This window comes from Orbicella faveolata, unplaced genomic scaffold (genome assembly GCF_042242905.1).
Source record: "Orbicella faveolata isolate gen_17 unplaced genomic scaffold, um_ofav_v1 contig_1, whole genome shotgun sequence".
Lineage (NCBI taxonomy): Eukaryota > Metazoa > Cnidaria > Anthozoa > Scleractinia > Merulinidae > Orbicella > Orbicella faveolata.
The window spans coordinates 10748257-10770964 of record NW_028301536.1 but is presented as its reverse complement, the minus strand read 5'-3'; the positions used below and the strand labels follow the sequence as shown (position 1 = coordinate 10770964).

At 39.0% G+C, this 22708-nt stretch overlaps 2 protein-coding genes, 1 long non-coding RNA gene and 2 pseudogenes across 4 annotated transcripts in view; 3 read left to right on the top strand and 2 right to left on the bottom strand.

Moving 5' to 3' along the window:
• LOC110047943 (cGMP-specific 3',5'-cyclic phosphodiesterase-like) overlaps positions 1 to 18994 on the bottom strand; it is a 46468-nt gene extending 27474 nt beyond the window's left edge. Inside the window, exons 1-9 of one of the 2 annotated variants that reach the window (XM_020753733.2) lie at positions 18248 to 18994; positions 14132 to 14221; positions 13974 to 14042; positions 13239 to 13328; positions 8126 to 8266; positions 7637 to 7701; positions 6948 to 7011; positions 6343 to 6390; positions 5705 to 5780 (exon numbers count right to left, since the gene is read on the bottom strand). In XM_020753733.2, coding sequence (XP_020609392.1) covers positions 5705 to 5780; positions 6343 to 6390; positions 6948 to 7011; positions 7637 to 7701; positions 8126 to 8266; positions 13239 to 13328; positions 13974 to 14042; positions 14132 to 14221; positions 18248 to 18853 — 1249 coding nt within the window. In that variant the 5' untranslated portion in view covers positions 18854 to 18994. The remainder of the gene's footprint in view (positions 1 to 5704; positions 5781 to 6342; positions 6391 to 6947; positions 7012 to 7636; positions 7702 to 8125; positions 8267 to 13238; positions 13329 to 13973; positions 14043 to 14131; positions 14222 to 18247) is intronic. The other variant, XM_089288730.1, reaches the window with a different exon arrangement.
• LOC149118053 (uncharacterized) lies at positions 991 to 2064 on the top strand. Its single transcript, XM_089288745.1, has 2 exons — positions 991 to 1588; positions 1853 to 2064. The coding sequence occupies exons 1-2, from the start codon at positions 1085 to 1087 to the stop codon at positions 1976 to 1978; spliced, it is 630 nt and encodes a 209-aa protein (XP_089144871.1). The 5' UTR covers positions 991 to 1084; the 3' UTR covers positions 1979 to 2064.
• Positions 2439 to 5438, top strand: LOC149118052 (uncharacterized; annotated as a pseudogene).
• Positions 10485 to 11397, bottom strand: LOC149118051 (uncharacterized; annotated as a pseudogene).
• LOC110048041 (uncharacterized) lies at positions 18372 to 20243 on the top strand. Its single transcript, XR_016207008.1, has 2 exons — positions 18372 to 18455; positions 19962 to 20243. It is a non-coding gene; the product is annotated as an uncharacterized LOC110048041 (long non-coding RNA).
• Positions 20244 to 22708: the final 2465 nt, after the last annotated feature.

The following is a 22708-nucleotide window of genomic DNA, read 5'->3' as shown; positions in this document are numbered from 1 at the left end:
CACTTTTAGTTAGGGTTTGTTACATGGAAACATCGATAAACCTCTCGGGAATCTCGGTAATTGTTACATCGCGAGTTTTACTGAGTATTTTTATTATGACCTGTGACCTGTGATCCGTGACCTGTGGCCTGTGACCTGTGACCTGTGACCTGTGACCTGTGACCTGTGAAAGAAACCTGCCGCGAAACGACCGGTGGGAATACGAAATCCATGGGTCGGTTCTGACTTGTTCCAAAAGCTACTGACAAAGAAAAGACATTCGGACAAAAAGTTTGGAAAACTGAAAGAAACAGGATTTCCAAAACAAGGTGACACGGTGAAGTCTCACGGTGTACCAGACGCCATGTTGGTAGAGCTGACTTCATTGTGTAAGCAAGTCACGGTATTGGACTAGGCTAATGCGGGCAGTCTTCAAATGGTTAATCTCTTTTTAATGATATTCCCCCGCATGAGCCTCTACCGCGAGCTAGGTCCAGTCCAATACCAAGAATGTGGTCTAATTTGGAGCAGGGTGTACTCCACTGCCACCAAGTGTCGCAAGCCTTTTGATCAGGATTGTATGGTGGACTGGTTTGATTTTGTAATTATAAAGTTTCACTTGGATGTTACAGTTAACCCTGCTCTAAATTTGAAGTCCCTGACCTTTGTTATGATTTCACTTGAAAGCCTGGAGTCTTTCCTTCTGTACCACACAGAGTGACTACATATATCACTGACGTGAAAGCATTAGTTATGTATTATAATGTATGACATTCCACTTTTTCTCCACGTGAAAAGTAAAATTATCTATTCTTAAAGGTGTGTATTGACCTTAAGTATATAGATCGTTCTAGATACAATGGGTAACATTTCTGTACACCAAATGTGTCAGAAAGAGAGTTTAGTGTATTCTTGGTTCAGGTTATTACAATGAACTTAACACACAGCAGTTCAATTAACAGGTTGATCAACTAGCTTCATATCCCACTTCCAGCTGTAGTTACAGTTAAGGTGGCTCTATATAGTTTTTTTGGCGCGCGAGGCATGGGTGCGAATGGCGCGAGCGCGCGAGTATTTAAAAGAAAAGTAAAAAACAAAAATAAACATGTTGGCGAGACTTTTATCGCGAGTCGCGTTCCACTTACCGCTATCCTTTTTGACCAGAACAAGTGTTCATCAAAAAACGCCTAGAAATGTGTTTAAAAATACACTTCTTTCGTGTTCTCCTGACGTGGTTAAACTGAGAAGCCAATTCGAAGCACTTATCGCGCCGACATCAGAGAGAGAAGACGGTCGTGATCGTACGCGAAGGAAGTCACAGAGTGGTCACGGTGTACTTTTTATGGTCGGAGGCTTCGCTTTGAGTTCCCTGGGCGATGAAACACCGAAAACAGCTGAAGAGTCTGCAAAGGCGCAACTGACACCGGAAACAAAACCACCATTGCGTGACGAGAAGGGTCGGTTCTCAAGAAAGAAACCCGCTCAAAGTGGAAACACGGACGACAGGACTCGTGGGATAAAGGAGTGGAGGGCAAAGAGGAAATTGGAGTTTCAAGGAATGGTCGAAGATTGGTCCCCACCGAAGAAAAGAGAAACCCGTTTAAGTCAGGTGTGGTTTAAATCTTGTTTTCGCTATACGTGGCACCAAGCAATTCCCTAGAAGTTTTAAGACAAGTGCTTCATCAAGACTTTCTTTGCTCTGAAATAGTTCTCAATTTGAACTTTTGTATTATACCACAGGTAGCTCAGAGCAAATTGTCAACATAATTATACCTGAACATTCTGACATTTCATTTTAAAATTCCAACATTTTTTGTTACAGTTACAACCTAATAATTACCATTAAAATGTATAAGTTTTAAATTTTTATCAGAAACAAACAAAGAAGGAAAATTGCATTCCACATGGAAGTAGAATTATGGACTTGGATGTTTTGAGAAGTTCATTAAAATGTTGTCAACACTGTAAAGCAGGTGAGAAGAAACATTTTTCTGCCTAAAGAAAATCAACACTAAAGAAAAGTCAAAATGAATTCTCAGTTTTATGGCAAGTACACACAGCTTTAAGGCTATAAAATTAACAGGTTTCCAAAATAGAATTATGAGGTTGATAATACATGTATATCTTCAATACATTACAAAACGTCTCATATGCAATCAGCCATAAAAAGCCTCGGGTTGGTCCTTAAATTTTTGGGCAAGTTCCCTATAACAAGCGTCACACAATTGTTTGTCTATTGCGAGCAACAAAAATGTTTGTGATAAATTTGGAACAAACAAGCAGTTGTAAATTTGCCACAGACCACAAATTGCATTCACTGCATTTTGAAATGTTGTCAGTTTTTGCAAAAATTTACTTGTGCTCGTTTATTCCAAATTAAAGGAGAAAACACACTGCCAGAATAAAGTATCAGATCTTCCTGAGTATCAATAGATTCACTTTATTTTCAGCCAATTTGTCATTGTGGAACATAACAGCAGAAAAAAAATGTGGGTTAGCCTCAGTGTTCTCAGTTACCTGTGCAGTGTGTGGTACAGAGAATGTTGTCAAGACCTCCAATGAACACAGGAGCGGTCAAAGAGGTCCACTCAGTCAGGATGTTAATTCAAGTGCTGTTCTTGGGTGTCTACATACAGGAATCGGTGAAACCCACCTAAATAATTTACTGTGTACATTAAATATTCCCTCTATGAATCCAGTAACTTTCAAGAGTAGAGAAAATGAGATTGGGCATGCAGTAGAGCAAGTAACAAAGAAAAGTTGCAAAACTGCAATGTCAGAAGAAAGAGATGCTGCCATCAAAAAGGGTGTAAAAGCAGATGACCAAGGCTGCATCAATATCCCCTGCTCATATGACATGGGTTGGCAAAAACGGGGAAAGGGGCATAACTCTTCAACCGGTCATGCTGCAGTCATGGGTTTAACTTATGGGAAGGTTATGGATTACACTACAAGAACAAAATCCTGCAGGGTTTGCACAAATGCTAAAAAAACTGGAAAACAAGCCAAGCAACACAATTGCTGACTCAATCATACAGCATCATCAAAAGCAATGGAGCCTATGGCAGCAGTCCATTTGTTCACTGAAAGCCTAAATTCTAATGTCAAACTATCTGTTTATGTCAGGCATGAAGACTCCACAACAGCTGCACATATAAAAGAGAAGGTCCCTTATGCTGTAGAAAAGTGGACAGACATTGTGCATGCCAAAAGATCCCTTACTACAAGGCTGTATAACCTAAGCCAACGTGGGAAATTTGTAAATTCATCAACTCTCTCACAGAAAGTTATCAACTACTTGGTCAAATGTTTTACTTACAGCATGTCTCAAAATAAGGGAAATCCATCAGCACTTCAAAAATCCTTACAAAGCATTCTACCACGTTCGTTTGGAGACCACAAAAATTGCAATGAATCATGGTGTGGTGCCAAGAAAGACCCTATTAACTATAAACACTCTGACTTACCCTATGGCAAAGATCTCTATGGCGATGACTTAAGGAAAGCTTTGGAGAGAATTTTTGATGAATATTGTACTGACATGGTAGTTGCAAAGTTATCACCTGGGTCAAATTCGCAGAGAAATGAGGCCCTAAACAGTGTTATAGGCTCAAAAAATCTCAAAATCAAATACTATGGTGGAAGTGAAAGTAATGACTTCCGAGTGGCCTGTGGCATCTCGCAAGTAAACCTTGGATATCAGTACATTAGCCAAACACTTGAGAGCCTCAACATTGAACCTGGTATACACTGTATCAGCTACATTGAAAGGATGGATCACAAGGCTACCCAAGACAAACTAAGAAAAAACAGCATTAATTTCAAACGCCGAAGAGCTCAACTACATAAGCAGAAGTTAAATCTTGATGGTAAAAAACAAGCTAAGGAAGGAAACACATACCAAAGTGGAATAGGACTTAACCTGGATCCAAACAATTCTACCAAACTGATCCAAGAATTCGACATCATCAATTTGAAAATTTCAAGTGAGGAGCTGAAAAACTTTGAAACATGCATTCCTGAATTAACGATCAGACCAGTGGCGGAGAAATTTCCCTATGACAGAAACACTGTTTACAATTTCATCATTTACGATATTGAAACAAACACGTTTGGAAAAACCGCAGAAATATGCCAGCTTTCAGCAGTTGATCAATCAGGTTTGCACTGTTTCAACGACTATATATTACCTTTGAGGGATATAGATATTCATGCTACAAGGGTAAATGGTTTAAGTGTCCGAACAGTCAGAGGCGTCAGGACCCTGTTCGAAAACAATCAACCAGTCGAAACTGTGTCACTTGGAAAGTCACTCGAAAATTTTCTAGCCTACTTGGAGAAAACTGTCAGGCGTGTGAAAGGCGATAATAATATTTATACTGTTTTAATCGGGCACAACTCTCAGGTTTTCGATAATCCAACTCTTCTTCGTCAAGGTGGACATCAACTTTGTGAAAAGCTCTCCTCTCTTAACGTTTTCTTTTCTGACACTCTCCCTGTGATGAAGAACTTGGTCAAACGTAAACATCCCTCTCTGGTCTTACCGGATGGTTCCACAGTTAAATTAAATCAACAATCCATTTATCAGACACTTTTCCATGAGCCTTTCCCCGCACACGATGCAATGGACGATGTTAGAGCTTTAAGAAGAATAGTCTTCGACTCCCGTTTGAACATTTCAGAGGACATGTTCACAGAGAACATGTCAACAACACTACGCAGAAAACGACATGAAATACCTTGATCGTCGCTACGAACTCCTGCAGACGTTCCGAGGAACGCTGTATCATCCAACAAACGCGGAATTCCCCATCAAGCAACAGATTGCTGAAAAAATAGCCGGAAGTGGCATTTCATATCGAGATCTTAAGAATGTTTTTGAGAAGTTCGGAGCAAAAGGGCTTGTTGGCGTATTGTCTCTGCCTCCATCTTCAGCAACTAGCAAGGCTCCACGAGCGACGAAAACAACCCGTATTCTAGCCAAGATCGTTGAGCACTTCAAAGCAGTGGAGGAAACCACAAGTTAAAACACATTTCCATAAGTATTACAACACTTATTAGGTATACTTTTCGCCGTCGTGGGGAAAAATAAGCTTCTACATCTCGACTAATTTTCAACTAGCACGTGCGAAGGAAGCGAAACGTGAGCATGCGCAGTACCGTAACTTGAAGAATTTCTATTTTGATGACGTCACGAAAATACAGGGGTCTTTGGGTGATCTGAAACGCATATTAAGCGCGTTCCAGACGGTGAATTTTTTTGAAAATTGGCACATGGATAGGATTTTTCTTTTTCTCGCTGTTAAGCAAAAATCATCAAATTTTATACATACGTTAATGTAATATGCGTAAAAAACGAAAATTGCGAATTCCTCTGAAAATTATGTACAGATTTTCTTGTAGCTTTGTCAGTTGAAACTCCTTGTGTGTTAACTGTGTTTCCCCCAAAACAAAGAAAATTCACTGTGTAGAAACCTAGAAACACCGTCTAGAAGTCAAGCAGGTTAAAAAAACAAGCCAAGCATTTCTATCAGTAGTTGCCATAGCAACAACATTTAGGTTCTGAAAGTGTCTTCCATACGTAGCCTAAGGCTGTAGGTTTTTTATTATTGACCTTCTACCGAGTGCTATGTTATTAACATTTGCCAAGGGAGAAATTACTTATGCATATTTAATATCCAAAGCTTTGTGAAATACTATATAGAGCCACCTTAAAGTCACTTACCTACGATTTTCTGCTGTGTATCAAAAATTGGCATACAGAGAATTGACTTCGTTTTAAAACCACTTTCAACATCTGCCTAAAAGAAATGAAACAAAACAAGAGTAAGTGAAGAATACTTTTTATTTTAAATGTCTTCATTTACATGTGGCTAATTAAACAGCATACTTACAGGAGTGATAATTTCCCGGTAATTTAAAGGAAATTTAGTTGCCCAATTCAGCCAGCAAGAGTTTTGTTACTAGAGTAATGCCGTTTTAATTTCATTATTTCAAAGGTCTTCAAAGGTCTTCATACAATTATATAAATATTTGTAGATAATGTTCATGTACATGCATTTAGGATATCTAATGGGTAGGCTGAGCACAGATCAGACTTGTTTTTTTTTTAAATTAGTTATCAACTTTGAAAGTAATTTAATTTCTAAAATTGATTTGAGGAATCCTAACCTCGTGCCACCCCTTTAATTCACCTAAATATAACACCCCCTCTCACAATAGAGGTACTGAAGCTGCCAGTTCATTATAGATGACTCAGCAGACTACTTCTTGGTAGTGTGCTCCCATGCCATCTGGACATGTACTGTACTGGCTGGAAATAGGCACCTATACAACATGAGAATCACATCAATCAGTTTATACCTCAGGATTAAAACGACTGTCAGCATAAGCATCAGGGATGTTTACAGCCTAATAACAAAACAACACATGTTAGTTGGTTTTAATACATCCATCCTCTCTTTTGCAAGCTCTTTCTTAGAATAAAGAGGTTTGTGGGCTCCCTTTTGGTTAACTAATAGTAAAGTGTTAAAAATATTGGAGTCTTCACTCTTCTTAATTATAAATTCAAATATGAAGAAGAAAATGATAACTTCAAATTTCATCTTGTTGAAATTAATTTAGTACGTATCTCTGGGGTGCACATTTTTCAAGTAGGGCCGCAAGCCTTTTTTTGGCCTTAGATCACAAACAAACTTGAAGGTTTGAAGTAGTCAGTGTATTGCAGCTGCAATGTCACTGGTAATTAATTTACTTTAAACATTTTAAACGTCTCTAAAATCAACGTTAATTTTGATTGTGTTCATCACCCTGACATCTCGGATTTAATTCTTGTAAAATTTACAGTCCTGGCATGGTCATTAAGAAAAGAAACAAAGTGGTTGAATTATACATAAGCGACATCCTGTTAACTTCCAACAGGAAAAAAAGGAGTGACAAAATAACAATTTCAAATAGATTATCTTTACCTTGCCACTACCTGCCACTAATGCAGCAATTCCTGTATTCATTGACCAGTGCGTTTTACTTGTTCTGCAAAAATAAGGTGGTATCAAACTACTGTATTACTTCATACCGATTACCTAAATAACAACAACAAATAAATGCTTTTCATGGTTAAATATATTTAGCTCAATTAGTTCAATCTCTCAAAATCTGATATCAAAACACAATTGAAAAATTTTGCCTCTCTCGCCTCTCACTAAATTGTAATCAAACAAGAAAGGAACTTTCTGAGGGAATTAAGGGAAGTGTTACATGTACAAACTGTTTACTGCAATGCTAGACCTTCATTTTCATGATGTAAAAGGTGAATTTCTTGTGGTATATTCCATGAGTTATAAACAAAACTGAAAAATGCGCAAAGCCTTCGATCCAGTCCAATACTAATAGTCATTACCAAAGAAAAATCTTTAATGACATTCCTCACTACTATCACCATACGATATAAGTATTACAATGAGTCGCTCATACACAAGCACGTGCCAAATTTCTGTTGTTTTCACCATGATGAAAATTATGAAATGCACTTGAACCTAGCGTCAATTTCGTTGGTTATGCTTGGAGAAGATTTGGTTTAGATCTGGGACAGTTATTGGCATATGTCTAATAATAAAATATTGCTTATTAACTTATTAAACATTTTTATTAAACCTACGTAGGTCCTGTCTCTTCCACAGCTCCTGGATGTAGATCAAATGCCTTGGAGAAGATCACGTCTTGCTGTGTAGAAACAGGTCTTAAAAATTATGTACAAACTCTGTTTAATTGCTATTTTATACTTCCTTCATAACAGCTATATGAAATTTGGTATCTATATATGTTGTATTTCAATACTAACCCTCGTTACAATTTGGCATTTTCCATTGTTTCATATACATTATAATTGATACATGTATTGCCATAACCAAACCAAAAGAAAATACCAGATTATACCAAGAATAAAATTGAACCACAACACATATTTTATTGGATACATAAAGTCACTTTGCGAAAATTCTTAAATCATTCCATGAAAATATTTATATTTACTTTGCTTTTGTCAACAACAGTTCCAGCTACATACTGCCTGCAGCTGTAGCCTTTAAACACCTTGTTTAAATTGAATTTCAGTACATTCTATTCACCAGCTTCAAAGTATACCTACACTTTCACATGAGTCATCAATAAGGAAAACCATACATCTTTCAACATCAAGTAATTCTTGTGCCTCAACCATAATGTTATGAACACATATATCAAGGTTACTTTGCTCTTCAAATATCCCACGTGCTAGTTGAAGGAGAATCTGCAATTAAATCAACAAAACTACACTGTACTTGTTAATGTTACAATAGTACTAATTTTGTTCAGATGTATCTTCTTTCCATACAAAACAAAACTGCTTACTGTATTAAACTTGTGTTAATTTTGTGCAGATCTATCTTCTTTCCATACATCTACTTCGGGTACTTTTTTCATCTTATAATTATTATAGTCAGACTACTTGCACCACTTTGGGAGGTGCGGCTACCTCATGGCTAATGCGCTGCATTCCGGATCGAGCGGTCCGAGTTCGAGCCCTGGCCGGAGACATTGTGTTGTGTTCTTGGGCAAGACACTTTACTCTCACAGTGCCTTAATCCACCCAGGCGTATAAATGGGTACCGGCGAATTTAATGCTGGGGGTAACCGTGCGATGGACCAGCATCCCATCTAGGGGGGAGCAGATATACTCCTAGTCCCTTCATGCTACAGAAACTGGAGATAAGCGCCAGCCTGATGGGCCACTTGTGTAAAGAGCCATAGTGTACAGATTTGTTTGTGATTCTGCCCGTTCACATATATATATTATTACATAATTCCTATATCCATTTGAAATGAAAACTACTGCAGACAATCCGAGACAATTTATAATTGTGCCTGCAAAGATCTGCAATCACATGGCACACAATTTTACGATGAGAAGATGTTTGCATCAAACCTCCTTAATTAAGGATATTAGGGTTTATGAAAGGCTTTTTCCCTCTAACACATGGCATTTAGTTAGTAATGATTCTCAAAAGTTTCTAAATATATTTTTGGGCGAGGCTACTTTGCAAGTTTGCAAGCCAGAGCCTCTTTATGCGAGGCCAGAGAGATTCCCGCCAAAAAATCCAAAACCTGGCATAATGCTCTAATATGATATTTATTAAATGCGGTCTTCATGTGTTTTGTAATGTAACATGGCAAGTGAGGATGATGGAGAGTTTTTCTCTTTTTTTTATTTATTTCTACCACATTAACTTAATAATGTGTTTTTATGAAGTAAGCTTAAATTACGCAGATATTTTACGACTGAGATTATTCCCATTTTTCTTTTGAATTACCGGATTTTGGTAGCTGCAAGAGAGCTAGGGAAACTTATGTAAATCTTCATTTAGTTTGCAAAGAGTTGTGATTTTCCATCTCGTTACGACGAGATGAAGGGTCAACGGATCGAGATTTTCGGGACTCAATCAAACTTTCAACTTAACTGACCCGTAGTGCTCATATTGTGTGATCATATGACATGTAACGTATGGTTGGCCATTCGTTTCAAAATTACGACAGAGTATACGCGGGTTTTTCTGCCGCGTATACTTGTTTACATACGTTACGTATGGGCTTTAAGCTCATGTATACGACCATTTAGATCGCGTATATACGCATTTTTAAATGGCCACATATTTGCGTAAATTCAAGCGCGGGGATATGCGAAATAAATGCCCAAATATACGCGTCCTTCAAGGACCCATCTATACTCGTGCTAAAATGCGCGTATATGCGGGTCTCGGAAACTACGTTTTATATGCCAGCACGAAATGTGCCTTTTAAGAGAATGGCTGTTCGTGTATGATAGCAATGAAAATTACTTTAACTAGAAATCGTCAATATGGCGGCAGTGGTAAAGTGCCTTGTCTTGGTCTATCTGCTATTAAATGTTTGTTACTGCAGCTCTCCAGTGAATGAACCTCTAGAAGCAGTTATGCGTGTTTTGAATGACTGTTCAAGATTTTATCCTAACACTAATCGTCGTGAAGTTGTTGTGGATTACTCTGTACATCGTTTAGTGGCCTGCGTAGCTTGGCGGTTTTTAGGCAATTTGAACGCTAAGAAAGCGGCGAAGCCGCGATAACGAGCGCCAAATGCGGCGTAGCCACGAGGAGCCTGGGGGGTTCCTGCTCGTTTTCGCGGCTTTGTCACTTTGTGCGCTCGCGCTCAAATTGCTTAAAAAATAGCTAAATTGCAAGCTACGCAGGCTAATCCTTTAGTTGACTCGTTGGACAGAGGTACCAAGGCGAATGCTGAGAGGATACGGCCGCTAGAATCGCTGGTGAGACAAATGCAACGTTTACTACTTAGATGGGAAATGTTTGCATGAAGAGCAGTTCCATGCACCTCAGTGTACTCCTACTAGGTCTTTGCCAACTGTATCAGCTTCTAATGGAAGAGTGGGTCGTCCAGCCTATGATATATCAATACCTCAAGGGGAGTTTAAGGAAACAGAATGTGAATTTAGTGTAAGTCCTATTGGGTCTTCACCAGATAATTCATCTGGTTGGGTGTTATCATCAAATGTGTCCCTGGCAGCTAGTATTTCCAGTATTACATACATCTTGTAAAATCACTGGGTTCACCCGTGTTGGTTGTGCGTACAGCATGGTTATTCCATGCCTCACTAACTAGGAGGTTTAACTGGTTGTTAATTCTGGAAAGAAATATGTAATACAAACAGAACATATCGATTATGCTGGTCGATTCCAGGATGCCATTTTCTTCCATCTGGTAGAACAGAGTGTAGTAGAACTGACCGACTTCAACAAAGACTTCTCTCCAGAGACGCTCAATTCACTGGTTGCGTACAGACAACCCAGCAATTTTGCTTCCCCTATTAAATCCCCTGTGTCATAGCATAGCTCCTCCTACCTCTAAATTTTCATCCCCTTCGTCTGAACACACTCTAGACGACAACCCATAACTTTACACAGCAGCTAAGAAGAGAGTGAGCCCAGTCGCAGCAGAATTGTTTGTTGCACAACTTTAAGTCTAAAGCCCTATCAAAACCACCGTGTATTACAAACCTCTAACTGATAAGGCAGTGTAGTCCATTAATGTGCCAGAGAGAATTAGGTCCCCTGACGCTGTCAACACGCCTTGTGATGGTATTGAACCACCTCAAATCAGACCCTGCTGGGTCAGTTCGAAAAAACCGTCCTTTCCCTTACACGCTGATGCTGAACATAGATATTTCTACTTCACAAATGACCCAGCATGATACTGATACCAGAATTGGAAAACCCACGTCAGTCTTATTTCTCGGGTTGTTCGAAAGCCGGTTAACGCTAACTCAGGATTAAAAGTTAACACAAATATAAATTTTTCTCTATAAAAATGTCGTCCACTGCTTACGATATATGTATTTTGCGATTACTCAAGTCCAAAACTGAACTGCAAACATTTCCCAGCTATGTAGTAAGTATTGAATTTGTCTCACCAGCAATTCAAGAGGCAGAATTCTCCCCGCATTCGCTTGGACACCTCTGTCCTAAACGGTGAACAAAATCCACAGTAATTTCACGACGAACGATCAAGTTCTCTGCCATGTTACGATTAGCGTGAGGATAAAATCTTGAACAGCCATTCAAAAGACGCTTAACTGTTTCTAGAAGTTCAGTCACTGGGGGAGCTGCAGTAACAAACATTAAATAGCAGATAGACTACGACAAGGCATTTCACCACTACCGCCATATTGCCGATTTTTAGTTAAAGTAATTTTTATTGCTATCATACACGAAGGTCCGTTCTCTTAAAAAGGCACATTTCGTGCTAGAACATACAACGTAATTTCCGAGACCCGCATATACGCGCATTTTAGCACGAGTATATATGGGTCCTTGTAGGACGCGTATATTTGGACATTTATTTCGCATATCCCCGCGCTTGAATTTACGCAAATCTGTGGCCCTTTAAAAATGCGTATATACTCGATCTAAATGGTCGTATACATGAGCTTAAAGCCCATACGTAACGTATGTAAACAAGTATACGCGGCAGAAAAACCCGCGTATACCCTGTCGCAATTTTGAAACAAATGGCCAACCATAGTAACTTAGCCTGCGTAGCAGTCTTTTCCGTTTCCTCTCAGCGGGAGAAAGCGATGGCCAAGGGGAAGACGCGCGAACGCATGGGGCGAGAGCAAAAAGTTAGGAACGAGGGGACCACTAATTTGTTTGTTACCTCTGTCCCCGTGCCCTCGCGCGACTCCCGCTTGCCTGAAAGGAAACGGAAAAGACTGCTACGCAGGATACATGTAACTAAACATTCGCATTTTGTTGCTTTAATCGCACATAAGCTAAGCTGACATCTTTTTTTCCTTTTGGAAACTGAAAACAATGCTTAGAAACATAAAAAGGTCGGTTCATTTATCTCCGGGTTTGTCGCTCACTCATTCAAATTAAACTATTGTGAGTGTTGCACTGCCATGAGCTACATATTTGTGTGTAAATAAGCTTATAAACCAACTTCGAATTATTATTGCCTGGCGGATTGGTTTTATAGCAACACTTTTGAATTGCTCGAAACAAGCGGTCGTCCAGTCGTTCGATTTTACCGGGGAAATATTTTCTTAATGCAATTAAGAGCCTGGTTCCCCGAGGAAAAAAACAACGGACAACCGGCAGCCAATAAATAAATCTGTAAATGAATCTTTGGTGTCAGTGCTTGATTTATGTTGTCGATATATCATCCCCAGCTGATAATTACCTAAAATTCGCCTGACTTGAACGTTTCCCTGTTATTTGCATATTACATAATAATAATAAGTCTAATAATAAGAAATACAATAATAATAATAATAATAATTATAATAATAATAATAAAACAAAAACAGAAAAAAAACAAACAATCAAACAAGTGACTCGCAAAAAAGGCTCGCGGCTAACCGTTATTGTCCAGATAGTTTTGGTCAGTTTTAATAAATCCAGTCATGATCACCACCCATATGATGAACGATGATGATGATGATGATGATGATGATGATGATGATGATGATGATGATGATGAATGATGACCTGCACAGATGTACCAAGCTAATCACAAGATGTGACCTTGAAAGCCTTTGCATTTGCTAGGAAAGTATTTGCCAACTAATGGCCTTGTTTAACAGTAGCAAGTGACCAAGTCAACAGCTCCTTAATAGCTAGTAGTAGCTAATAAGTGAGCTATATTTTGTATTAGACTCATTTAAAGCTGAGGTTTACCTGATTTCTTTTGTACTCTTGCACTGAAATTTCAAAGAGTTGTGCATTCGTAATTCCAATTCCACAGAACGTCAGATAATTCTTAAAAACCTAAAATTCAACAAAAGAAACTTAAAAAAAAAACTATCGATTTTATAGTTGTATAGAGCACATGGGCCAAAACCAGTGTGCAATGCGCTGAAAGTCGACTGCAGACTGTGAACTGCCTACTGAAGACTAACCCTGGGGTTGTTGTGCAGCCGGCTGGAGCAGGTGTACAGTATGGGTTGAGAGCATGAATACAAGCTAGCTTACAGCACTCTGTTCAGCCTGAAGAACACTTGGTAAGCCTAAATATCGCTCACGGTAGCCTGGTTTACGGTTAGCTCTCATAATGGCAATGGCAACTTGCAACCCCCCCCCCCCCCCCCCCCCCACACACACACACACACACACACACACACACACACACACCTCAACTCTCAACTTTCATTCTGCTATTTCGTCTTAGCGCTGGTGTTAGACCTGCCGCTAGGCTACTCAGTGCGGGACCCAAGAATTTTCTGAATGGACCGCATTAAGTATGTCATCAAACTTCTACAAAAGAATCCAGGACGCGGAGCAAAGTTTGTTGAGGATGAAAACCACCTCGCTAAGAGTTAGACAAGCAGAATCCCCACAGAACCATTTCGACATCATCACCGCCATTTTGAAACCCTGCTGATAACGAGCCAAGAGCTGAGTAGGAGTGCTCACCTCTTCATCCTTTTGTGTAAACTGGTGCTCTCCTGATTTCTTGTTTATGATCTGTGCCACTCCAATGACCTGGACGGAAACAAACTCTGGTTGAGTGATCGGTTGGTAAATTAGTGAAGAAATAATTTATTTTTTCAGTGATTGCTTTTTCAAGGTACCTCTCCGTCATGGCTTTTAATTGGCATGCATAGAATACTGTGAGTTTTGTAACCAGTGGTCTTGTCGATTTGAGCATTGAAACGAGGATCCTGAAACAAGAAATTGAAATGTTTAAGAAGAGAAAAATCGTATTCAATAGTTAGTTCTTCAGGCGAATAGCAAATTCAGCTTATTAATATCGGAAGATAAGGTATCAATATTCTATTGAAGGAATTGTTATCAACTGTATCAACAGAACACAAATGTCAGCCCGCGGTTATCCAAGGCAAGTATAACATACACACCAAAACTTCTTTTTCCAGAAAGGAGTGAGCAGAGAAAAACGTGTGCACTGGCAGTTTTCTTGTCTCTTCCCTCTTGTATTGCCGCTAGTTTCCTGAACTCTGTCTCTTCCCCGCTTCTCTTGAGCAAACCTAACCTTACCTTTTAGATACGCTTCGGCGGCACATCAGGCGACTTTGGTCGCGCCATGGTTCGTGACCAGACGAGCCTGATATGCCGCTAAAGCGCACCAAAAAGGGTGCGATAAGATATTTACCCAAACCAGCCAAAATTCAGGAGATTTTCGTTACGGTAATCTGCACATAAGGCAAGTTGTGTTGAACGCCTTGTCATATACTTTTCTGATCTTCAACACTTTTGTCTACAGTTTCTCATCAGCCACTGAGTTAACTCGTTTGTTTGGAGTTTCATTTTCAGAATTTTCAAAGACCAAATTCTGGAAACAAACAGTTTCAGGACTGTCGGCAAACATCGCGCAGTTGACGAGCGCCAGCCAATTCAGTTTGGCGGGAAAGTTTTGACACCTTTTAACCCCGAAAACAAATATTAAAACCTCCCGTCAATTTGAAGGTTCAATTTGGGCGTAAAATAACGTGACAGTGAAAATCCACCTATAATGCTAAACACGCTTTAAAAAGTTTGGCGCAATTTTCAGGATTCGCGCGCGATGCGTTGCGTAATTTACGCTATCGTACCCTTGTTGACGATAAAAATTAACCTATGCGGAGCAGGCAAGAAATCCGGATCTCACAGCGAATGTGGACCGTCCGGATCCAGTAGTGCTTTCCATTATGTCAAAGATTCTGGAAATTTCGGTCGGAAGTAAAATGGAAGGGTCCGTTTCAGTTCGCTCCGACCAGAATATTCGGGGCCACCTCTGGAGGTTGTCCGCTTCGACCGGTCGGACCGGTACGACTGAAATTTGCCGTTCCATTTTGACAAACCGGTTCATTGCCCTCCTTCTCTTAGAATTTGTCAGTACTGCTGTTCTAACCAAATTGAGAATGAAATGCATTTCTTATTTCATTGTGACCGATACAATAATATTAGACAACAAGTCACAAATGACATCATTAAGAAATATCCAAAATTTGATTCCTTTAATAACACAGAGGAAACAATATTTCTATTTAACAATGCTGACACTTTTATTTGTAAAAAACTAGGTTACTTTACATATTAAGCACTACAAATAAGAGAACTTTGTAACCCTAGAACTTAAAATGAAGAATCTTGTAACTAACTATGTTTATTTTTCTTTCTTGTTGCTGTTGCAATTAGTTTCGTTTTTGAATTTTTTAAAATTATTTAGCGATTCTGTATTTAGGTAACACCATCTATATGGGAATACCAATAAATTGTTGTTGAATTAAAGTTCTCCCAGACTAATTCCGTCTTCTTTAAAAAATTCGGATTCTTCTCGACACAAGCTAGATATACGTAAGCTTATAGCATTTGTCACGCAGCTCTCTGGTCGATCGCTACTAAAGCAAATAATTCTCGATCGGTTTTGTCTTTTCAGGAGGCGTTACTCAATGGAATAGCTTTCGCATTTTGTCAATCATGTTTTTCAAGCCAAAAATTTACGCTCTGATTCACATCATGAAGCAAGTAGACCTCTCCGACTTACGTCGCTCGCGCTCGCGACTTCGTCGCTCCAAGATTACCCTCTCGCTTTCCCTCTCAAGGATTAAGAAAAGGTCGACTTGTGGCAAGTCTAGCTTAATCTCAGCAACTTTGAATTCCCCACTCCCCAATCCTCATTCTCCTTTCTCCATTCTTCGTTTTAGTGACATCCTTTCATAAGAGATTAATGCTTTCATTATGAAGACCGCGGCTGTCAAGTTCTTCATTACAATATTAATAAAAAAAAAAAAAAGAATAAGGCGAGAGTTGTTTGTGGAAATAACACCACTGTTTGCATATGTTATTTTGAATTGCATATTGCAATCTAAACTGAAAGCGAAAAGAGCACGTTTTTGGTTTCAAAATGTTTCATACTTCGTTCGTTTCAACTTGTTTCTTATAGTGACATCAGAAGGAAAGAGAACTGCGGTATTGCTTTGAAAGGGATTATTTCAAAAATATGAAAAATTAATGATTTATATTGTATTAATGGAAAGGGTTCTTTTTATAATAGATGTCGGCTTTAAAAGAAAAGCGGAAAATTTCTCTCCGACCGGGAAAACCAGACTAATATATGCACAAATGTGTTATTTAATATTCTAACAAGCGACGACAATTCGGGGTTTCAGTTTTAAGGCCCCTTAGTTATCAACAGCTTTTGGCTGTTAAGCAATCGATAGTAAATTATCGCTTTTTATTAACGGCGTTATTGTGAGAGTTTTTCTGTCTGTTTAGGCTATGAAAAAGTCGAAAGCGTGTTTCGCAGTGGTTCGCGGCGGCAATAGCACTACATTACTTGGAGCTTTTTAACAAATAATATTTCATATATTCCCGAGACTATATTTCTTTCTTCTGCCTATACGCAATAAGTAAGTCAGGTGGTTATTATCCGTTATTGCACACGGAGTAATATTTCATGATAAAGCTTTCCCAACATATAGGAGTTGATTGTTTTGTTTTGTTGTTTTTTCTCCTCCTTCTTGTTCTCTTTCATTTATTCGGGAATGCTGGTAGGTCTAAGACAGCGGAATATGAATCCAACAAAAAAATTAACTGCAAGGGAAATTCAGTCGATTCATGACACATCTCTTGAGGCCGCAACGTTAAGTCTACTTGAAAATAGAGGATGGACCAGGAAAATAGTACTAAGTCGGCAGAAGGAGTTATGGGAATTTTCATCGAAAGAACTAAACAGAAACCACATTGTCGCTGCGCAGCTTGCTCTTGCGGTATGAAAATCGTGATCCTTCAAAACATTTTCAATTTTGTGTTACTTCAGTGGCGCGTTAGACTGCTGTATCGCATTAAAATTCGCTTGTACGTGCCCGGCCAAACATTTTTAGTACTGAGAATCCGAGGGTGTTTGGAAAAGCTTTCTTCCGTTCGTTACCAATTTGCTCCTTTCCATCTTTATCAGTAACATTTATTATTAGTGTTCCATAAAATCGATTAAATTTTCTTTAACTTTCTAGGCGCTATTTCGGTAGAGGAACAGAGTATTTAAGCTTAATAACATAGTCGTGCGTTGGGTCCGGGCCCAGCGCAAGATTTTCCCTTCCATTCTAACGCTTCTTTAGCTCCTCTGACATATTGCAAAGGAAGGTATCTTAACAAGAATTTGCCATAGTTTTACGAGATAAGAGAAAAGATAGCATATCTATTTTGGAAAGTAAATGGACCGCGGTGTATTTGCTTCCTAGTGGAGCTGGCACAAGATAAGCAAAGTTTCAAAGAGCGCTCATAGCACCATTGGTGCAATGAGCAAGGCATGTGTACAATGAAAGAACAAAATGATTCTTCACACCATCAGGTCGACCTTTTGTTGTTAGCTTACACAGTGATCCGAACTCCCCGGCCCCTGTTAAATTGACTTCCGCCAAAGTAAACGAGTTTCCTTTTATAGGCCAGCAGTAAAAGAAAACGTTTATTGATTTTAACAAGCTTTGTTTACCGACGCGAAAAGCAAATTTACACGACAGCAATATTACCATATTTATCGAAAGACGCTGGATATTTCCCGATATTTCTTACGATTTTAAGCTAGAATTTGACAATACATGTCAGCAGACTTATGAAATTATAAGTATTGCCTGATGTTTCGGGGAGATATACCTGACTTGCGGAACAAGATATTATTTTCTGTGAGTATTGTGTTTTTCGAATAACTTTATTGCCATTGTAAACTTGAAAAACGATTGCGAACTTACCGAATATGCATCTTTAATGTTGATGGTGTCACCCGTAGCAGCAGCATGTCCTGCGATACCAACTCCCAAAGGCACGCAAATTTCATCTTCCTCCGACCTTATTGACTCTTCGAGCGTTGATTCAGATGTCACGTCGAACAGCTTAGATACCAGAACCTTATTTTCACGCGAACCGCGCACAAGGAAAAGCGAACAGCGATCCGAATTTGTAAGTATACTGACATTTACAAGGATTTTGTGGCTTAACATGTTGATGTCCAGTTCGTTAGCGATGTCTCTGATTAACTCCATAAACAGTTCTTTCTCATCCAAATCTTCCAGTTTAGATTTACTGCGCGGTAGGGAAGGTTTCCTCTGATCGCGCGCCGATCCGAACAACGAATTCAGCTTACCATCTGTTTTGAGAATTATTTGAGGTTTTACACTGTCTCTGTGGAGGTGATTCACTTGCATGGCGCGCAATCCAGGCCGGTGCGATCTGCTGCTCATCCAGTTGTCAACCATAGAAGACGTTGCCTTTCGTTCGAAGTAGCTCTTGGCAAACTCATGATGATCATCCAAATATTTCTCAACTAGGTCGTTCCTCAGCGTCATGCCGTTCGCCATTGCAACCAATTTTTACCTGTGAGTTGCACCTGGTCTTATTTCAAGGGCGCAACAGCTAATCGCTGATAGCAGTCTTTGAATGGTTTTTGTAGTCCTATCCATGTCAACATTTCCGACAGAATGTGTGACACAGAAAGTGATTTGGACGTACGTCATAATGGTTAATAAACAGTTACGAATGTGTTTCTGCGCGCGCAGCCCTCACGCAGGTTCCTTTTTTTGTAGTTTAGCGAAAGGAAGAAACTTTGGGATACCTACTTTATAACTTTCGCTACGTTATCAATGTATTTAAGCACTGAAAAGAAGCGGAAGACTGTAAAAACAATAGTCACCTTTGTTTTCAGATGAAGCAGAAAATGTGAATTAATAATCACAGTATGAGGTGTTTAGTTTCACAATCTTTCAGTAATATTTTCTAACGGAAGCATCAGCACTTGGTGGGCCTCACACCACTTCTTGTGGCTCTTGTTTCGCGCATTAATCTGAGAATCGGGATCTCGAGCTCCTAATGAGAGAGGAGAACGAGAAAAGACATCGTGTCAATTCGTGAGTCTGTTTTGAATTGACGTTTTCCGCTTCATAGATTACAATAATTTGCGTTTACTTTTGATCGAGCTCAAATGGCCTTGATTTTTTGTTTTGTTTCGTTTTGGTTTCTTTGTTTGTTTTTCACGTACTTTTTTTGTTTTTGTTTTTGTTTTTGTTTTTTTAGAAAATTTTCATAAATCTTCGGAAGCATTCGGTTTTAATCGATTTATGAACGGCTCAATGTCGAGGTAGGGCCCCTACGCACTAAGCTGACAAAATCTGTTCGGCTCCACCAAAATCTCGACAAAAATTGTTGCCGTCAAAATTTTGATTTTAATCGACCACAAAGTGTCAATCCCATGGCGAGATCAAACTGGCTTGGTTGAGGTTTTCCTTTAGATCATGGCACAAAAATCTGTCCTGCTCCTAGTGCCTTTTAAATTAAGTTCCGTAAGGCTTGACTTCTGTATGGCTATTTTTGCACTACCGAACGAGTAAAATTTTGCTGTATCGTTATCTGATGGCTTATACGTTCGTTTTGCCTACATCTTAACTTCGTTATTTTTTTTTTCTTTTTCAGAGCGACAGGCAGCTACAGGCCGCCGTCAAAGTGAGGTCTGTTGACCTTTTATGCTGTTTCTGTTTTTCTGTGTTGCAATTCCTGTATAACCGAACCAGAGAGCAAGCTTAGTGTATGCCTTTCTGCGGATGTCTTTTTTATTCGTTTTGCCTTAACATTTTAATTTGGTAATTTTTTTTCTTTCTGTAGGAAGAAAACATTTATCCAAAGTAACAAAACTTGTACAGAGACTCGTAGTCCCATAATAGAGTGCATACAAATAAATGTGATTTAAACAGGTGACATTTAAGGTGATTGGTTGTTGTCAAGATAAAAGGACTTGTGTTATTTCGAGAGATAAGAACTTGTTAGTCGCTAGTAATTCTAGAACAAGGATTATGTGTACTATGTACAAAAAAAAAATTTCTGTTCGGCAACATATGGCTCTATGGATCTTCCCTACATGCTAACTTACGGGCAGCATTCACTATCTGTTATGTAAACTAGTTTACATATAATTTATCAAATTAACACTTTTAATTTACTTTTAATCCTGGGTTTACGTTCACCGGTTTTCGAACAACCCGACCCAGGAAACAAAGGTAAGCTATCCATTTTTTTCATTCCTTTATTTACTAGCATCCTATTCAACAAGATTTGTGTACTCTCTGCGACCAAACCAACTGAAAACGGGTTTTCCCCAATAGAACACGAAAACACCCAGCCAACTAACCAACCAGAAGTAGAACACGACCTTAGTTCAAACCATATACCATTTGATTACCTTTTAATTCATAGGTGACAAATTACATTGTTATACCTCCAACTCAAATACGTTTTCCGATTGGAGGAGAACGTGTCATGTGGGTCAAAACTCATTAACTCCCTAGGGCGAACAAAACTCACTAACTCCCCAGGGAAACAACAACTTGGCCTTTCGACTCGCATGTGATCAGGACGTGCTCCTTGAAACCGGGGCAAATTTGTCAGCCAGTTGGCGTCAAGCAAACGATTTCTTCGCACTTTTCTTCTATTTTTGAGTCGGGAGGTATAACAAAACACTTACTGACTGGCCCCAAGGGAAACAGTGAGTTTTGTTTCCCCGAGACCCTCAATGGGAACATTGAGGTCGAGGGGAAACAAAACTCACTGTTTCCCTTGGGGCCAGTCATTAAGTGCTTAAGGGCCCATTAACCGATCTTTTCGAGCCGTTGCTAAGGAAAATTTATTCTCATATAACCTGATCATTTTTAGTTAGTTCAGAATTATTTCATGTGTGTTAACTTTTTCATGATCAATAACACTAGTGATGACGTCATCAGGCCACGCCCATGGTCATGTGACTAATACTGAAAAAACGCAAAGGCTCCCAGGCAAATTACTTTATCGGAATTTTTTTCATTGATTTAATATTTTAATTTAAATCCTCATTACGCTATGCATAGATTTTGTTTCATTTTTAAAAGGTCAGATTTTGAGAGAATTTCAAAATATTAAAAAATTCGTAATCTTCTGAAAAAAGCATGATTTTGAAAAAGGAACCATAACTGTCTTTCCAACGTTGGCTTTAATCGAAATCAGTCGAAAAAGGCTGGATTTAATGAAAATCCGCGTTTCCTTTAGCATTTAAGGGCCCATTAACCGATCTTTTCGAGCCGTTGCTAAGGAAAATTTATTCTCATATAATCTCATCATTTTTAGTTAGTTCAGAGTTATTTCATGTGTTTTAACTTGTTCATGATCAATAACACTAGTGATGACGTCATCAGGTCACACCCATGGTCATGTGACTAATACAGAAAAAATGCAAAGGCTCCCAGGCAAATTACTTTATCGGGATTTTTTCATTGATTTAATATTTTAATTTAAATCCTCATTACGCTATGCATCGATTTTGTTTCATTTCTAAAAGGTCAGATTTTGAAAGCATTTCAAAATATTGAAAAATTCGTAATTCTCTGAAAAAAGCATGATTTTGAAAAAGGAATGCATAGCTATGTTTCCAACATTGGCTTTAATCGAAATTCGTCGAAAAAGGCTGGATTTAATGAAAAACCGCGTTTCCTTTAACATTTAAAGAAACCGGAATTGCGCCCGATAGATATTGGAAGTTACCCCATCAGCGCGTGCGCAATTTACACTACCAGCGCACTTCGGTAAGATCAAACAAAGCCACACAGAGTTAGTTTTTCTCTTTCTGTTGCTCTTGTTTATCTCTCTTTCTCTTATTTTGTCTTTGCTTGTACTTTTTTTTGCTTTGTATTTTATGAAACACAAAGAAAAACTTCTAAAATGTAAGCGAATTCGCAAGTTTTTGAGTTGTTATTATTTTCCGCGCTCAGGCTGACGTAAGTAACCGGAAGTGAAATTTCACCTCCTTAGCAACGCGCGCGAGCGCGCGCATGAATCGGTTAATGGGCCCTTAAAGAAACCGGAAGTGCGCCCGATATATATTGGAAGTTACCCCATCAGCGCGAGCGCAATTTACACTACCAGCGCATTTTGGTAAGATCAAACAAAGCCACACGGAGTTAGTTTTTCTCTTTCCATTGCTCTTGCTTTTCTGTCTTTTTCTTATTTTGTCTTTGCTTGTACTTTTTTTACTATGCATTTTGTGAAACACAAAGAAAAACATTTAAAATGTGAGCGAATTTGCAAGTTATTGAGTTGTTTTTATTTTCCGCGCTCAGGCTGACGTAAGTAACCGGAAGTGAAATTTCACCTCCTTAGCAACGCGCGCGAGCGCGCGCATAAATCGGTTAATGGGC